At 31.2% G+C, this 18734-nt stretch overlaps 2 protein-coding genes across 4 annotated transcripts; one reads left to right on the top strand and one right to left on the bottom strand.

The window, feature by feature from the left end:
* The first annotated feature begins 8786 nt into the window (after positions 1-8786).
* LOC114195269 (cytoplasmic 60S subunit biogenesis factor REI1 homolog 1) lies at positions 8787-11860 on the top strand. Its single transcript, XM_028085675.1, has 5 exons — positions 8787-9077; positions 10027-10623; positions 10709-10878; positions 10999-11214; positions 11330-11860. The coding sequence occupies exons 1-5, from the start codon at positions 8973-8975 to the stop codon at positions 11487-11489; spliced, it is 1248 nt and encodes a 415-aa protein (XP_027941476.1). The 5' UTR covers positions 8787-8972; the 3' UTR covers positions 11490-11860.
* Positions 11861-13403: 1543 nt separating this feature from the next.
* On the bottom strand, positions 13404-18269 carry LOC114194449. Of its 3 annotated transcripts, none has more exons than XM_028084666.1 (4): positions 18088-18269; positions 14596-15573; positions 13929-13965; positions 13404-13791 (listed from the first exon to the last, which is right to left on the bottom strand). In XM_028084666.1, the coding sequence occupies exons 2-3, from the start codon at positions 15444-15446 to the stop codon at positions 13929-13931; spliced, it is 888 nt and encodes a 295-aa protein (XP_027940467.1). In that variant the 5' UTR covers positions 15447-15573; positions 18088-18269; the 3' UTR covers positions 13404-13791. The 3 variants fall into 3 exon arrangements, with proteins under 3 accessions (XP_027940467.1, XP_027940469.1, XP_027940468.1); XM_028084668.1 differs by having other exon boundaries at positions 14596-15534; XM_028084667.1 differs by having other exon boundaries at positions 18130-18269.
* Positions 18270-18734: the final 465 nt, after the last annotated feature.

The raw sequence follows: 18734 nt of genomic DNA, 5'->3' as shown, positions 1-18734 counted from the left end.
TGTTTTTGACATGTGTAATTCTAAGAGTTTTTAAAACCGTTAGAAATATCATTTGTGACGATTTTTAATCGATAAAAATTGTAATTTTAACCTCCACAAATATCCATTTTTTTTTTTGTAGTGGAGTATGTACATGGGTTTAAATACCTATTTATATATATAATAGTTTACTTGGATTTCTTGTTTCTAGGATTTTAAGCTTTAGTTGTTCTTTTTCTTTTCCTTTTTCCTTTTTTCCTTTTTTCCTGATGAAGTTATGCAAAAGAGTTTGAAGCATGGTGTTTTAGTGGGCTTTGTTTCACCTTGCAAGTCATTGATTAATAAGTATTTTTCGGTGTCCTGCTTCAGTTTAATACACTGAGGATGGGATTTTCAAACTTAAATTGTGAAAATAATCGGAAGCATGTATACCTAATTTGTTTACTCTGACAATTTTGCAATGGATACTAGTTGAAGTTTTACATTTTTTTATCTAATAAACATTATGCTCTATTTTGTGTGCAATGGGGTTATTAGAAGATTTTTAATTTTGTTTCTTTGTAGTACATGTGTGTTTAATGTTTCTTGATATATTTTTGGTTTAGTGCTAAGACTCGTCTTTCGTAAACTTTGATTTTGGGTTAAAGGGGTGTGTTGATAGCCACTAGGTTGGTCTTTAATGGATGTGCCTTGAAAGAGATTTTTAGTTTTCAAAATCACAGTTGCATTCTTTTGTGGCTTGTTGATTATTTTATCTATCTTAGTTGTGATTAATTAGAGAAGTTGACCTATCATATTTAATAAGTCATCAATCCTTTAATTAGCTATTAACAATGTAAATTAATTTTATGTTTCCAATTTTAATTTTAAATGAATTATATGACATTCTACATTGCTCGAAATGTTATTAATAAATTGGTAATGAAAAGCAGGTTTTGGGAATGACAAGCATGTTCTGGGATGTGCCTTGAAAGAGGATTTTTTTTTTCAAAATCACAGGATTGTGCGTGGGTTTTGCATCCACTGTATTCGCGCGATCCAAATCCTTGACGTTGAACTGACGCCATCACAACATTGGCGTGGGCTTTTGCCTTTTTGCATCCAGTTTTGGCCGACGAGATTTTTCAACATTCTTGTAGTGACAGTACATGGGTCATATATCTATATATCCAAATTAGGCTGATTTAGTATCATATGTTGTAACATCTTAAAACTTTTCACAACCATGCACATACTAGATAAGTAAAGCATGCCTGTAATTGTGCTTATTTTAGTAGATTTTGGATGGTGTTCCATAATATCAACTTCTTTAATATGAATTACGAATGAAAATATTAATGATTAAAATATTGTCTATGTGATTTTTTACTTTTTTTAATTTTATGGAAAACAAGTTAAATAATAATAAAAAACAGGTCAAACAATAATGGAAAGCAGGTTAAATAAAAATGATTTAAAATAAAATTTAGATTCAAATTATGACAGTTGAAACGTCGTATAACATGATAATATAGTGATAATAATGCCATTTCTAGTTGTCGTATTTCACATTAGAATTCCTTTAAAATAAACAAATTACGACGGTTTTGACTACCATTATTTGCACACAAAGTATGACAGTCAAAACTGTCATTATTTGCACAGCGCATTTAATGACGGGTGTTGCGGCGTTTCGCCCAAAACCGTCATATTATTCATTGTGGCGACAGGATATATGGCGGTAACTATACCCACCATTTGCGCAAAATATGACAATCATAACTGCCATTTTATATTCCAAATAACTGTCGTATTTAACAATTTTTTTTGTAGTGATATATATATATATATATATATATATATATATAAGTTATTTCTAAGGCTTGGAGGTACAAAATTTTTTAGAATGGATTACGGCATGAGATCAAATAAAGGGTGATTGTAATGTTTGTTGTGGAGAGTTCCCTACTTTGTTGGAAAAAACTAAAGTAGTAAAAGGTTTGTTAAACCTCAATTTAATGGATCCTCTGACAAGAAAAAAATTTATTAGAGAAAAACATACATCAAGTGGCAACCTCACAAAAGTGGTATAATTTATAAACAACAATAGTCTTTTAGGGAAAGATGTTTCCAATGTGAAAGGGTAAGTTAAGGTCAAAAAAATTATTCATAGTTAGACAAAAGTCTTCATCAAAAGATTACCTAATAAGTCACCCATGATTTTAACAAATAATACCCAAGTTTTGGTATAACCAAACAAGTTTGCTTATGTATTTCAAAAATATTAAATTACTCATTTTATTAACCCAGAACATAATTTACTTATTTAAAAATATGATTGGCATGAATTTTAATCACAATATAAATTACACAAAAAAAAAAAATATTGAGAATGTGGATGGAAACTGATCCTTATTAAGAACCCCACTTGGATCTGGAAGATACATGATGCAGTGTGAAAGGACCCTAACTGTCAAGTTCAAAGGGGCTTAGGTTTAGGCAAATGTCCCTGTTTTAGGTACTTCATAAATACTCTTCTCTGAATTGCCACTTTCATTTGCTTAAGATTTTTAATCTTGGTGTTGCCTTTTATTCTTTTATCAAAATATATTCAATTTAATATTTTTAAATATATTCTAAATTTAAATTATAAATCATTTCGTATTTAAATTTTATGAAAGTCGTATCAAATATTTTTTTAATAAACAATATGTTATAATTAAATGTAATTTGTTAGAATAAAGGTTAGAAATAATATAATTTATAATTTAGTTTGAAAACTAAACATAATTTTTTATACCAGATTAAAAAAAACCTAAAAATTAATATATTAAAATAAATATGTTTTGAAAACAAATCAGATCAAATCCAGCAAAGAATTTATATTTAAGTTTGAAACGCCCAATGGATAATTGGATTTTTTTTATAACTTATCACTTTTAATGAGATTCCATAAACCTAACAGAATAAACCTAACATTTAGTTTAATTGTCTATATGATCCCTCAAAATACCCTTGTTTCATTTCCTTTAATTTGGATTTTTTTTTTTTGTCAGGTATTTGATAATGTATGTGCTATTAGGTAGAGTTGATTTTGACACAAGTAGTTTTAGGGTTCATGTGTGTTGTTATATATATATACACCACAAATTTATTGGATTTTGAGAAATAGAAGATGAATGGAAGTTAAATAAATAAATTTGATTTAATCTATGTTTTATATTTTTTATAATGGATAATTTTGCTTGTAAATCAAATCAACTCTAGATGAAGATGAGTGATAGATAAATAGATTATTTTGCTAACAGTGTCTTAAAAATGGCACTTAAAAATTAAAAGTTGAATCGATTTTTTAATTTATTTGTTGTGTAGAAGAAAAAGAAAATGAAAAGTTGAGAATCACGAGAGTGTGAGGAAAACCCAAAAGTAGAAGATGAGTTGTGAAGTTCGTGAGTGAGAGTAGTCACAAGATGGAAAAGCACTAAACACGAGACAAATAACAATTTTCACAAAGTGAAAAAACATTTTATGTGCTTTCAATTACTACACTCTCTACCACTTTCATCTTCTCTTCTATTATGTCAAACTTTCCCATCATACTCACTATTCTATCTCCTATTAAAAGTAAAGGATTCCATCATACGTCACACATATATTTAAAAAATCTTCTATTATAATAAATATAAAGGATTCCCAAAATTTATATCTTGTTTATACATAGAATCTTATTTCTATATAATATGTACTTTAACAAAAATAATTTCTTAAGGGTGTCTTCAATTATGATTTTTTTTTATATTACTCTTATATTATAATTGGACATGTTTTATAAGAAAGACTTATGATTTTAGGTTATTGACTCATCTTACAATGAAATACTAATCAAATTTATATAAGAGATTGGCGTTATTTCTAATCCAAAACTTTAAGTCAATGAATTTGAGTCTTTTTTTATATATAATATTCAACTTTCTCATTTTTGTTCAATGTAGGACTTAAACTTGTACTTATATTTTCTATAATCTCTTTTTGAAGTGTAAATCCTTTCACATTAGTACAACCCTTGAACTAACCCACGAATATGTCACTAATTACACTTACTTGTAGACAAATTAGAAGCTCACTCATGTGGTACTTGTGGTTGTAATGTTTTTTCTCAAGAAAGAGAGCTCCTTGATGAGAGATTGTAGAAATTAAAATAAATCTAAATCTTCCATTGATTACACATTAAAAAATTTAGCATTTTACAATAAAATGGTACCTTTAGAATTATTATATCTCTCAAATAAATATCCTCGAAAACAAGTGATTTCTAACTGCATAATATTAAAATAGATTTTTCTCTGATAAATTCATTTAGATTATCATAAATGAAAACTAATACAACATGCCTAATAAACTATATCTACCGATCTTGATTTAATGTTGGTGTAGCTACAAATTTGGTTGTAAGAACATAACCCTATACGATGCACTAAAATTGGAAAGAGAAAGGATAGGGGTGTTGGATGTGTGGTCTAAGTGGCATGTGAGGTTGTCACATACTATTAGGGTTGCACACAAACATGTCCAACACCATTAAGGCGTGGACCGTTTTGCTTCTCAAAGTGTCACTTTTTATATCACACAAGAATCTAAATCTTAGGCATGTTGGTTTGGTGGTGTCAATGTGTGTGTGAAAGAGAGTCATGGGACTCATAATTTCTATCACAATATCCACAAAAACCCACTAAAGCCTAAAATCCCACTAAACCCATAACAAAAGTGCCTTCATCATTTCCTCACTCCTCTTTCTCTTGGCCTTTTGCTCTCTTAGTGGGATCTCATGCTCAACAATATTTTGTACCCTACGTCTTCTCAAACCCTACAAATCATTATAATATCAATTATCATGCAAAAGATAATCACATTCAGACTTGTGTATAAATATATGTGTGTGTACTAAAAATTTTGCATGTGAAAATCTTACCAAAGGGGTGTTCAAGACCAGAAATTTCACTCCCTTGAGAGTCTTCTGATTTTTCTTGTTTCTCTATGAACCACACAACATCCTTATAGATCCGTATACAAATTCATCATTTGTGTGTGGGGGAGTGTTTGATACCACGGTTTCAATGGCCACCCCCACAAGGTCAATGCTAACCCTCTTCTTCTATGCATCTTTTCTTTTTCCATTTATATATATATATTTTATAGTAAAAGCTCATTGGGTTGGAGATCTCCGATCGAGACAAATTTACACTATACAAACAGATAATCTCATTTTACAAACTAATTCTATAAATTTGAGTTAAGTTTAAAATTTGTTTCTTAAAATAATAGCAGAGCTAATTGAAGTTTTACGAGTGAGTGTAAACTTTATTTTTCACTTCGATTTTATAAAATTAGTTAAATTTAGATAATTTTAGATTATGTATCTTTTACGATACTTAAAAATTCACTAAGACAGTAAAAGAAAAAAGAGAAAGAGGTTGAGTTTAGCTCCTCTTACTAATATTTTAGAGATATGAGATGAATTTGATAGGTTTTGAAAGAAAAATAAAAAGATTGCGAGTTAAACTCCTCCACTAATAAAATATTAAAAATTAACACCCGATAAAAATAATATATTTAAAAATTGAGTGATGTTTTTGTGGGTGTCTCTTTCTCACTTTTCTATCTCCCTTTTTAGTTTCTTTTATATTTTAATTTACTAAGGACATGAAACTTGTTACTTTGTTGATCAATTTGTCAGTGTCATTTTCACGTGTTGAAAGCTACAGCCACACCACGAAGACACTTTTTCTTCGTTTTCTGTAAGTATCACTTTGATAATATTCTAATCACCTTTATTTGCAGTTTTTTAATTTAAAGAAAAAAATAAGCATTTCATAGACAGGTTTTTAGACCTTCACTTCAGTCTCGTCTCCTCTCCTGTAATAAAATTTGACTACCAAAAGTTTTTAAAATATTTTTATCCTTACATTTGATATTTATTTTCATTCAGAAAAAGTAGCATACCCAATTTGACCCAAAAAAAATTTTAAGGATGAAGAGAGTGGCGTTAAAAATTAACAAATTTGATTAACTTTTTGGGTAGATAAAATCGTATTTACAACAAGAAATGTTAAAAAAGGTTAACTTAAAACATAATATAACCAACAAAATTTAAAACACTCCATATTTATATTTTAAACGTATTTTATTACTTTCTAACAAAACTAACTTTTTCTATGCTCTGCTTAGATAAAACAGAAATAAAGGTTTTTCTTCCTGCACCTCCCTGGTTACTAACTGCATAATAACACATTGCACCACACCATGCATATATTAACCATATTGACATATAGATATAGCCATGAACTAATTATGTAGGAAAATTCTTTTGAGCATGTTGTACTTTGATATTACTATAATATTTAGTTTACAAAATTCTTGTTCTTCTTATTGATTATTATTATTATTATAACAGTGGCTAAAATTTTTAACTTATTATCAATCTAAAGAAACTAACTAGCAAAAACTAACTTCACTAACAAATTTCAATTTCATATATTTATTTTTCACTTTTCTAATTTCAGCTACAACTATAAGGGTGTCTAACAAATTTAGATACTCAAATAACATTTATTTGAAAAACTTAAAATTAAATATTGTTTAGATATGTTTCAGGAAAACTAAGAATATTAGCCAAATGCTATTATTTTCTGTAAAAACAAATCGAAGATTTATTGGGCCAAAGAAACGCATACTACGACCAATTTCTTTTCCTGCACTCTCTGTAAAAAGAAAAAGGAAAATCATTTTTTTTATCTCGAGTTAAATATGTCTTTTTTTCTTTAATTTTAAGAAAAAATTGGAATTAATCTCTCTTCAAACCTTTGATTCAATTTAGTCTCTCAATTATAAAAATATGTGGATTTAGTCATTTTAGCTAAATTTTCTTAAGTTTATTTGACGTTTCAAATGTGTTTCATGATAACATTGACTTGTTATACCATTTGATATATTTTTGCTTCAATATTAATCGAGAAACATGTTTGAATCATTAATGAACTTAACAAAATTTGATTAAAATAACTAAATTTACGTATTTATAAAGTTGAGGCACTAAACTTAGTCAATTTTTTAAAGAATGACTAATTTCGATTTTCACTGATGTTGTGTTTGGATTGGATGTGAATTTGCATTGATTTGAGTTGATTTGTAAATAAAAATGAGTTGTTTGGATTAAGGAAAAAATAATGTGATTTATGTATGATGTGATTGATAATATTTATTTAATTTTTATTTTTAATAGATGAAATTGTATGATTACAATTTTGCCCTTATGATAAATGTAATGTAAATTTGATTTTTGAAAGGAAAATTAATGTTAAAATGAAATTGAAGTTGCAATTTGAAATTAAAAAAATTAAATTTATTTTTAATTATTTTATTTTATTTTATTTTTAATATTATATTAATATTATTATTATTCATTAAAGAAAGAAATCTTTCTCTGCATATGAAATTGCATACCATCACATGCTAAGCTCTTTCATGCATAATAAAAAAAAGTAAATAAAAATTAATTGTAGTGGGTTAAATTACAAGGACAATCACGTAAATTTAACGAGATGACCTGACTTTTCTTACATATCTCTTTTATTGAGGAAGTGCCAAAATTCAGAGATCATTCGCAAATCAACACCCACACTTTGATGCAAATCACCTGAACCAAACATTTTCACACTTGTCTTTCCATATGCGTAAATAGTACTTACTTTAGTGAATCAAAACATAACATATAAAAATTAATGAACAAAAATATATTTAAACTTTTTTAATTTTTTATACAATTTTAAAGTCAAAAATGACTTTGTTAGTGTTTAGTCCGAAAGTCATTTTCTTCTTTAAAAAATGAGTTATGAATGGTATAAAGTTAAAAATACTTTTAGATTATACAATCTATTTTTTACTTTTAGATTCTACAATTTGAAAATATTTTTTACATTCAAATTATATAATCTGAAACATTTCAGACTAATTTTTTTATCTTTAGAATTAATATTTTGGAACATTTTAGAAATTTTAGACTAATATATGTGAAATGGTTTATTATACATTTGGTATGGTTGTTTTTAGAATTATTCTGTTAAAGTTAATTTTGATGTTTTTGGAATATTCTGAAGGGAATAATTTTTTAGCAATAAATGTAGTAGGACAATTTGGTCATTTCACACATATTGGGACGTGCACATAGGAAAAGCCCCAAACTAAGAGAAAAAAAAGAAAGGCTTTTGCTTTCTACACCCCACACTGGCAGATTAAAATAACCTGTCTTAGTAGACCAAACCACCAAGGTTGCCATGCCACCACCACTCCAGAGGAAGAAGAGAAGAGAGAAACAAACACGTGGAAAAAAAAATCATTTTACAAAGTTCTTTTTAAAATGCTTTTAATATGTTTCAAAAGGCTTATTTTAAGAAAAAGCATTTTGAAAACTCCTTCTGAAAGGTATTATGTATGAAAGTTAGTCTTGTAGTATATTTTATGTATTCCAAAAATCTAATTCTTGAAAGAAAAATATTGTTTGACATAAAAGAAAATTTGCATTATAAAAAAAAAGTGAAAAGTAATAGAAAATAGTATCAAATTGGTGTAAAAAAATTTGGACGTGAAAATACCATTATCCACCTCAAAATTTTCATTCCAAAAAACATATTTTGAAAATTTTGAAAAGCCTCTCCTGAAGTCACTTTTTACAACTGGGAGTGCATAAAGAAATTGTGGAAGTGCAGAAAGAAAAAAAAAACCCAAAAGAAAAGACCCATTAAGAATATTAAACGGGTCCTAAACGAATGACGCAAGCGCTGAGAGCAAAACCTTCTTCATCATCGTTTCGCCGTTTCGCCGTTTCGCCGACCGTTCCTCAATCCTCTTGCTCACGCGTGTGTGTGTGTGAGTCTATATATATACACTCTGTTTCTGCTTTCGCCTTTTCAGTTTCATCAAAAAATCGAAAAAAAAAACATTGTGAACATCTCCGAAGCATGCCAGGGTTAACGTGCAACGCTTGCAACACGGAGTTCAAGGATGACACAGAGCAAAAGCTCCATTACAAGTCCGAGTGGCACCGCTACAATCTCAAACGCAAGGTTCTATTCCTCTTCTCAACTTTCACGATCGATTTCTTTGTTTATTTATGTATTTATTTGTATGCTTCAATCCACAAAGATTGAAAGCTTTGAGAATATGCAATGAAATAAGGTTTTCTCTGTTAGGGTTGTTATTTTACTAGCTGAATTCTTTGGAGAGATGCGTCTTGGGTTATGTTTTATTTATTTATTCATTCATTTATTTGTTATTGTTTCGTAAATTTTGTTTTGGGTGAGTTGTGTTGTAATATGGAATGTGTTTTCGGTGAATGTTGGGCTGGGTTAAGCTGCTTCGAATCAGTTGTGTTAACATTTCATGGAGTAATTGTTGTGGTATGTTTATGAGGGGGTTTTGGACTCTGTTTGGATAATATGCTGGAGCACTTATGAGCAGAAAATAAAAAGTAAAATTAATTGAGTTTTCTTGTAAGCTAAAATCAACTTATGTAATTCTTTATTGAGAGAAGTTAGATGAGAAAACTGATGTAGAAGTTCAGTGCTTAGTTTGATTGAGTTTAGGTTCTTGGAGAAGTTCAGTGCTTACCAAATTATATGAATAGGGTTGTCAAGCTTGCAAATATTTAGCAGATTAGGGTATGTTGCAAACGGAGACACACACACATATATATGAGATGTCAAGTTAGAGGAGTAAATTTATCTCATATGATTAGGATTATGGAGTTATTTAATGGTCATATATGATCATTTGAAAAAGAGATGAGTGTTAGGAAGCAAATTTCAACCATGTGATTGAAATGGGTGATTAAGATAATTTTATCCATCTATGTGTGATTGTTGTATAACTAAGATATACTCCTATCGTACCTTAACTATATATGACCCTCCAATAAGGGAGGGGAGGATTTGGTGAGTATTCAATTTACCAGGGAGAGCTTGGTTTGTTTCCTTGAAAATTTTAAATTGAAGTTAATTTTTTTAATACATATAGGTGGCTGGTGTTCCTGGTGTGACGGAAGCACTGTTTCTGGCTAGGCAATCTGTGATTGCTCAAGAGAAAAACAAATTGAGTGAGACCCCCATGATGTATACCTGCGGTCTTTGTGGAAAGGATTATAAAAGTTCAAAAGCTCATGCTGAGCACCTTAAATCTCGTGGTCATATGATGCGGGCCTCTGAAGGAACTAGTGATGCAGATGAGAAGGCAATAATTAAGCCACTTGCACAACGTGTTGTGAATAGACCTCCTCCTAGAAGAGAGGTAGATAACTCTGAAAATGAAGAAAGTGAGGATGAATGGGAGGAGGTTGATCCCGAAGATGATTTGGCTGATGGGGCTGCAAAGTCCTTGACAGGTTTGAATGTGAATGAGCAAGGTGAAAATGTTGATATGGATGAAGATGAAGATGAAGATGACAACGATGAGGATGACTTTGAGTTAGACCCTTCATGTTGCTTTATGTGTGATCAAAAGCACAAAACAATTGAAGACTGCATGGTTCACATGCACAAGCAGCACGGATTCTTCATTCCAGATGTTGAGTATTTGAAGGATCCAAAAGGCCTCCTCACATATCTTGGCCTTAAGGTATATTTCTGTTACCCCTACCACACACACATACAAACAAAATAAAAGTTTGGTTTGGTCCTAATTTCTCTTTTTCATTTTCTAGGTCAAAAGGGACTACGAGTGTCTGTATTGCAATGATCGATGTTATCCTTTCAGCAGCTTAGAAGCAGTCAGGAAACATATGGTAGCAAAAAGCCATTGTAAAGTGCATTTTGGTGATGGTGATGATGAGGAGGAGGTAGAGTTAGAGGAGTTCTATGACTACAGCAGTAGGTTAGTACAGTTCCAACTGCTTTGATTTTAATCTCACCCTTCTTTGTTAACTATCTCTATATATATGGCAAGGCTTATACATCAATCTCCAATGTATAATGTAGAATTTTTTTTGTTCAGTTATGTGGATGATCAGGGCAAGCAGATCATTGTATCTGGTGAAACAGGTAACAATGTAGAACTTGTTGGTGGGTCTGAGCTCGTAATCACCCGAAAATCTGGTGATAGAACATCAACCAGAACACTTGGTTCTCGAGAATTTTTGCGTTACTATCGTCAGAAACCCCGTCCATCACCGGCAAATAGTATGGCCATTACTGCTGCGTTGGCTTCAAGGTTCACCTTCCAAACATTGTGTTCTATTTCTTTGTAATGCTGAAGGACATTTGATGATTAAAGCAAATCATAGTCACATGATGATGAGCGATTCTTTTTTTCTCTTTTATTTCAGGTACAGGAGCATGGGCTTGACCACTGTCCAATCAAGGGAGCAAATTGTGAGGATGAAAGTGCTGAAGGAAATGAGTAGGTCAGGTGTGGAGAATATGCGTACCAAGATAGCAATGAAGAGTAATGTTATCCGAAACCTGCCAAAGAATGTCCCATATTAGTCCTCAATACTTAATTGGTGCTGTATGGTAGTCATTGCTACCAGTTTTCTTTCTGAAGCAGTTTTAAATTTATTGATCTCATGAATCATCCACAAGGAATCTCAAGAAACTAGAGTGATTTGATATTTTCTAATGAGAGACAGTAGGTACTCTACATGTTTTTTTTGTTGTTGGTTTCATCAACATCTGGACCATAAGGACACCTTTAATTGGTGCTGTTTTTAGGTAAGTGGGTTATAATATCATTTCAAGGAAACATAGTTTATTGGTGATATTTGTAGACATGAAAACAATAGGATCATATTGAGTGGGAGTTTTAGTTGTAATCCTGTTGGAATTGCAATTTTCAATTTTGATGGTTGTTTACTTCTTTTTCTTGTTTAAGCTTTTTGAGAATAATTTAGATAGTGTTTCATTTTCATAAATCATGTGTTGGTTTCCTTTTTCCAAAATCCAAGTTGTGATTTTATGACATCAAACCATATGGATTTCAAATAGGAAGAAAAATGTAGTACGGATTCCAAAATTGAAATGAAAATGTTACCGGATTTGCTTTCTTTAAAATGATATTGTTTCAACTGTGATGTGATGCTGTACTTTGAAACCCATGAATTGTAGTTAAAGGTCAACATATGAGAAATTGCTCGGTCACATAACTGAAGGTTTTTCCTTGATTACTTTAATTTTATTATATAGTAGTAGTAAAATAAATGTTCTGAGGTCAATTAACTGCAATTATTTATATACTTAAAGATTATAAGAATCAATAATGCTTGTGGACATAACAATTTATCACTGAGTGCTACTTGAAAAAAAAATTACCAAAATAATCTAGTTCGTTCTTTTTAAAAAAGGAAAAGTATTTATATATCATCGAAATAATTCAGTTCATTCTTTTAAAAAAATATATCACCAAATTCTAGAAATATTTGCATTGGTTATATTAAAATTTGTTATTTATTACATTTGAGTATAAATACTATACAAGAAAATAATTTAAAACTTTCAACATGCATGCAAAAGAAGAAACCAAATTTCACTGTTATAAACCATATTAATTCCCACACCATTAACAATCCAATATAAAATGTGATTTTAAACAATTAGATGATGGGTTTTTTTTTTCTTTGCACCAATGGTTTCTTCTTGCACCACTATGAAGATATGTAAAAGATGATCCGGTTTGTCATCGGTGATGGTCTTTCCTCATGTCTTCTTCTGATTCTATATTTTTATCTCATTTTCTCCAATTAGAAAACTCAACATACCATATATTAATTATGTAATTCTAAATTACATATTTTATGCAAAAGACTTTTGGACTTCCCAACCCAAAATTTATTTTTGTATACAAAAGATTACTTTGGATTATATAATTCAAAAAAACACTGTTGACTTCTGTGCACAACCTAAAAGGTTTCGGAATTGCAAAATCCTAAGAAAGTCTTTAAACTAGAAGAACAAAGTGAAAATCTTCATATATATGAGTGTAGAAGGATAACATAGGGGTGCAAAAAGAAATCCCCTAGATTATTTCAACACAAGATTTTGTAATAAAACACGCCAGAGTATGTAGAACTAATTTTGACCTAAACCAGATATGCTCTTACTTGGACTATTTGTTTTAAAGTTTATTTGAATTTATTTTTAATAAAATTAATTTTACACCATTAAACATGATTGGGATAATGATATGCAAGTTTAAATTAACCAAAATTATAGATTTGAGATTGAAATGTAGTGTAAGGAATTGATTCTACAAATCTATATAACTGCTATAGGCAAAGACTGCACAATTCTTACATCTGCACAAAAACCTTAAAAATGGTTTTGTAAGATATTTTGACATAAACAACTATGCATAGTTACAAACAGAAACCAAATTGAATTCAAACAGAAATGTAAGTGCTAACATTTGAAGTGACATGAGCAATTAGTAAATGTGAAATAACATACAATACTTTTTCAGTGACAGAGAAGCTAGCATCTGTGTTATTCCACATATCACAATCAATTTAGTATATCCTATATGTACAGCCAAAATAAGATCAAAAAAATTCATTATTCCATAGTTATGCAGCAGAATGCTAGCTATATCACTGTGGCTGCCTATGAGGAAATTAATAGGCAAATGTATAAAACAAATGAAACTGAGTATGTGACCACATGCAAGTATCAAATTTACAGAGATCTCCAATCATCATATCTCAGGCTACAAGCAACAGAGGAGCTAAAATGTAATCTTTGCATGACAAATCACAGTCTGATTCATGTTCCTTCAAGTTTTGCTTTCACACACTGTCTGCAAACATTCATAAAATTCACAAAAGCCATCAGCACCATTGTTTTGTTGTGCACTTTCAAGACAAGGAAATCTACAATTACCACCATAGTTCTGCACTTTTAACAAAAATAAAATCTTGAGCAGCCAAAACATACCTAATTGTCATAAAAGCGGGACCGGCGTCTATGGGATCTGTGAATAACAAGATTGAGATAAGGATATTGAAATTATAATTCAAAGTTCAAACATCAAAATAAAACACTTAATCTAATACAGTTAGTCGGTCCTTAAGTCATACTGAATAACTGGGAAATGATAACATGTGCAAACACTTGAAAGTGTCAAAGAAAGTAGCTTCTAAAACTAACATTGGAAAAAGAAAAATGCAGCACCATACCATGCTCTTTTTTTAATACAATAGCATGTTAAAAACTACCAAAATAACCTGAAATAGCTAACTAGTACATTAATTTACAACTGTAACATTTGAATGAAACCACAAAAACTCAGGTTGCTAACAATGCATAAGATCATGTTTCTTTTCCAATTGAGTAATCACACGCTTTGCAGTAGTGCAGATGAAACACCATTCGATTAGAAAGTTAGAGTATTGACATTGGAGGATTGTAACAAGAATTAAAATGGTAACTTGTTTAGAATGTTAAGCTTCAAAAGAATTGATCTTTAGCAACAGAACACTATTTATCACGGTACCAAAAGAAACATTGAAAAGGTTATGCATGCAACTTCATCAAAGCTTGACAAGCCAGAAAATAAAGACATGAGTTGTAAAAGTGAACAAAGAAAGAAAAGTCTATACACCTGCGATAACCAGCACTACTCCTTGAAGAGCCACTTGTACTAACAAAATCATCATCAGTCTCTTCTATCCTATAATCTGGATACTCCACAGATGCGACGGAACCTTCATCAGAATTTGAAGTATCATAACTTAAACGGCGATTACCCCTTCTTGTGTGACTGACTCTTGCTCTTCTTCTATTTCTTGATCTTCTGAAGTTGTCAAAGTACAGAATACATGAGGTCCACCAGTTGCCCTCATCTCCAGGGAAGTCCTCAAACTCATCTCTAGCATCGTCATCTCCATACTCAATCACATAATCTCCAAGAACCACCCCTCTGGGAATTTCTGAATGAATAGTACTTAGAACATCTATGATCTCTGATGATTGTTGAAAATTCTCCCAGTCAAGTTGGCGTGCCGGATCAACTTTTGATGGGCGTGCATGAGGATGTTCAAGCTGAGCATGTTTTTGTAGCTCCAAGTAACTTCCCATGAATGCACATCGCACCTCATCACAACAGCGCTTCTTCTCATCAAGATGACCACGAGCTTTATCGACAACAATCCACCCAGAAACCTCACCTCTACACAAGGGGCAAGTCAGATTGCATTCACCATTTGATTCCTTAGCATTGCTATTTTCAGTATTTTCAGCAGAAGCAGTAGAAGACACCAGAGAGGCTGGCACGCCGCTTGAATTTTTGAAGCGATCCAAACAATTAGAGTGCAATTGATTTGTGTCACAAACAAAAGCACGACATCCGTTATCATAGGATGAACACTGGAGAAGAACACTATTATGAGGAAAATCCAAACATATAGGACAGACTACATCGTCCCAATGCATATTCAACTCAATCTCCTCCATGATTTTTTCAAACCATAAACAGCTCAGTTATAACAAAACCATATTTGTGGTAGTCAATTACATGCTCCTTATTCTTCAAGATCAAAACCTGGAGATGAACTTAAAAATGTATCAAGAAAACCGTATCCTGGAAAGAGACAAAAACAATATAATTTAGAATGGATAGCAAAGGTACTTCGAATTTAAACACCTTTAAATATTTCAGTGTGCAACTGCAAGCAAACACATAAAACCAATCAGAACAATGTTCCTACAAAAAAAAATGTTTTGAACGTGCTTGTTAGAAACATTTTAGTATTGTCTTATAGAACATCTTGTAAAGCTATTTTTTGTTGTACCTGTAGGGTCCTAGGGTGTAGGTTTTCTTATCAACCTTTTCTATTTCAGACTGCATAATTTTCTATATTAATAGATCATCTGAAAGGTATGAAACTTTCACACAACTCTTCAATGTCGTGTCTCTGTCCAATACAAACTCATGCCAGACACTTTGTTAAAGTGGCAAACTTAAAAGACCCTTTTTTGTGACTCCAACACTTCTTGGACATAATCCAACACGCTTCCAACACAATGTTAATGAAGGCAAAATTCCTCATTCCGTTCTTTTTTCCAAATAAACTTTTATTTCATGTTTCATCATGTAGTCTTGTCTCCGGGCTAGATAAACTTCTGCAAGAACAATCAAATGTGTTTTTCTTGGTTATTCTTAGCTATGAAAGGGGTGTTGCTAAATAGTATTACATGTTGGCTAGTGTCAGCTTTGAAGAGACTGTTTTATTTTTCTTATTCCATGCGAGATGTTGCCTTTGTCCAACAAGTCTAACCTCTACCATTCATTGATTACTTCTCCTCCTAAAATTCTCAACTGGATACAACTCCATGTCATTATCCTACAGATTCCAAGCCTTTACCACCTTCACCACCTCTCATTCCTTACCAATGTCGGATACAAGGAGCTAGTACAAGTTTGCATGGTGATTTTGCTCCATGTCCTTCTCTATCATCTAGCTATCCATAAAACGGTTCCAAGTAATGATGAAGAGATTCATTGGCCAATTTCTCTTCCCAAGGGTATTCATTCTACTCAATGTCCTTCATCTTGTATGAAGATAAAGGAAATATCCAATTTTTTGGGCATTGTGATGCTGATTGGGCAAGGTATCCTATAGATAAGCCTTCCACTACTCGGTATTGTATATTATAGGAGACAATATAATTTCCAAGAAGAGTAACCATGGAAGAACAAGAAACATAACAATGTTGTCTGATCTAGTGTAGAAGCTATAAATAGGCCTTCCACTACTAGGTAGTATATATCTCTTGGAGACAATAGATTTCCTAGAAGAACACCATAGAAGAGCAGGAAACATAACATTGTTGTTTGATCTAGTGCTTAAGCTGGATATAGGGCAATGGTTTCAGTCACACATGAACTTTTGTCGATCAAACAACTTCTCCAAGAACTGAAATTGTGACATTCAACAAACGAAGTTGTATTGTGACAACCAAGATGCATTTCACGTTGCCTCTAAATCGTGTGTACCATGAAATAACCAGACACATAGAAGTCAATTGACATTCTGTTTGAGAGAAGTTGTTGTCGAAAGAAATTAGTACTAAACTTATCAGCTCTAATGATCAAGTTGAAAATGTGTTGACTAAATCTATAAGGGGGCCTCAAATGAAGTTCATATGCTACATGCTTGGCGCATACTAATATTTATGCTCGAGCTTGAAGGGAGTGTTAAAAAAGTTTATTATTGTCTTCTAGAATATTTTCTTGTAAAGCTGTTTTTTGCTGTATCTGTCAACCATCTAGGGCCCCGGGGTGTAGGTTTACTTCTCAAACTTTGTGCATTTCAGATGAGAGTAATTTCTGAAGCTTCATTTTTCTCCCAAACTCCTAGTTCTCAACTGTGCCCTATCAAAAACCTGAACTTATTCAGGTCTAAAGATATACTTACATGATTACGTATTCCTCTAAGTTCCTCAGAGAAATTAGTACAAAATCAAAATTCAGAGATGAAGTGCCCTAATACTAACTGATTGACCAATAAACTGATATACAGAAACAACCCAAAAGCCAGAGAACACTGTCACTTTAAGAGATCATAAGAAGTTAAATTTCATAAACAATACTTCATCCAAATCTGAAATTTTAGGGAAAAAACCAAAGAAGAACACCTGTCAACGCATAAAATAGCAGAAAATCCACCTACAGAATAAAACAAAGTGACCCCATATTGATACTAAAACACATAATTACCAGATAACGAAGCAGGTGATTCAGATGGATACAAAACACAAACCCACCTAACAAATACAACGAATTAAAGAACTCAAACAAAAAACACCCAACATCCATTTTTGAAGAAAAATAAAATAGACAGCCAAATTTATCATTATTACTATTATCATTATACACAGATGACCAAGTTGACCAATCCGAAATAAAGAGTATCCCAGAGCGATGGTAAAAAAATGATAAAACTCAAACCTGAGGAAGACATATAGTGAAGCGGACCCAGCAAATAATCAAATACCCATAAAAGAAGAAGCAAAAAAGTGACAAACTTTGAGACAAAAGTGATCAAAGTACATTGAAAAACAGGGTCCAAGGGGAAAGACAAGGCCACCAAACCTTAAACACGAGAATTCATAACAGAACAGAGAAACCTCGTACGAAGGGGTTGGATTGGTGTTTCAGTTCCAAGTGTAGTTGCTGCTGCTGCTGCTGCGATCTTTGGTGCAAATGGGGATGCCAGTTTCAGCACTAATGTGAAAAGGTACGCGCTTTCTCTCTCTCCCTCTCTGCTCTTTCCCTTCAAAGTACAATTCTTCAATTTCTTTTCTTTTATACTAATAATAATAATAATAATAATAAGTAAATAAATAATAATAATAATAATATACAAAAGGGAAAGACTTATAACAATCAACTTATTCCGAAAAAATTATTATTGGTCTGCGTTATATTTTAGATTTTAATTATTTTAGATTTTAATTTTTGTCAACTGTAAAAGAATAGAATTTACTGACTATATTTTGAAAGAGTAATCTTTTAGTAAGAATTAATTAGAAATCATGTTTATACCATTTTCAACATAATAATTATTAAATTTAACATATTTATCCATTATATGTAATAGTTTGTAGTTGAACGATCAGATGTTTTGACTATTTTTTCAAAATTTATATTGCCAACAAATAAAACTTATGTGATATCATTGTAATTCCTTGCAGAATTAAAAATTGTTTTAGAATCATATTTTTAATCAAATAATAATT

The sequence above is a fragment of the Vigna unguiculata genome, chromosome 8, assembly GCF_004118075.2.
Source record: "Vigna unguiculata cultivar IT97K-499-35 chromosome 8, ASM411807v1, whole genome shotgun sequence".
NCBI classification, from domain to species: Eukaryota; Viridiplantae; Streptophyta; class Magnoliopsida; order Fabales; family Fabaceae; genus Vigna; species Vigna unguiculata.
Note: the sequence above shows the minus strand (reverse complement) of the source record. Positions and strands in the feature narration are given on the sequence as shown.

Excerpts from the sequence above, each read along its gene's own strand:
- LOC114195269 (XM_028085675.1), top strand. The coding sequence starts at position 8,973 with ATGCCAGGGTTAACGTGCAACGCTTGCAACACGGAGTTCAAGGATGAC. Across the intron at positions 10,624-10,708 it reads TCACATATCTTGGCCTTAAG|GTCAAAAGGGACTACGAGTG; the intron begins GTATATTTCTGT and ends TTCATTTTCTAG. Across the intron at positions 10,879-10,998 it reads TTCTATGACTACAGCAGTAG|TTATGTGGATGATCAGGGCA; the intron begins GTTAGTACAGTT and ends TTTTTTGTTCAG.
- LOC114194449 (XM_028084666.1), bottom strand. The coding sequence starts at position 15,446 with ATGGAGGAGATTGAGTTGAATATGCATTGGGACGATGTAGTCTGTCCT. Across the intron at positions 13,966-14,595 it reads AGTAGTGCTGGTTATCGCAG|ATCCCATAGACGCCGGTCCC; the intron begins GTGTATAGACTT and ends TGTTATTCACAG.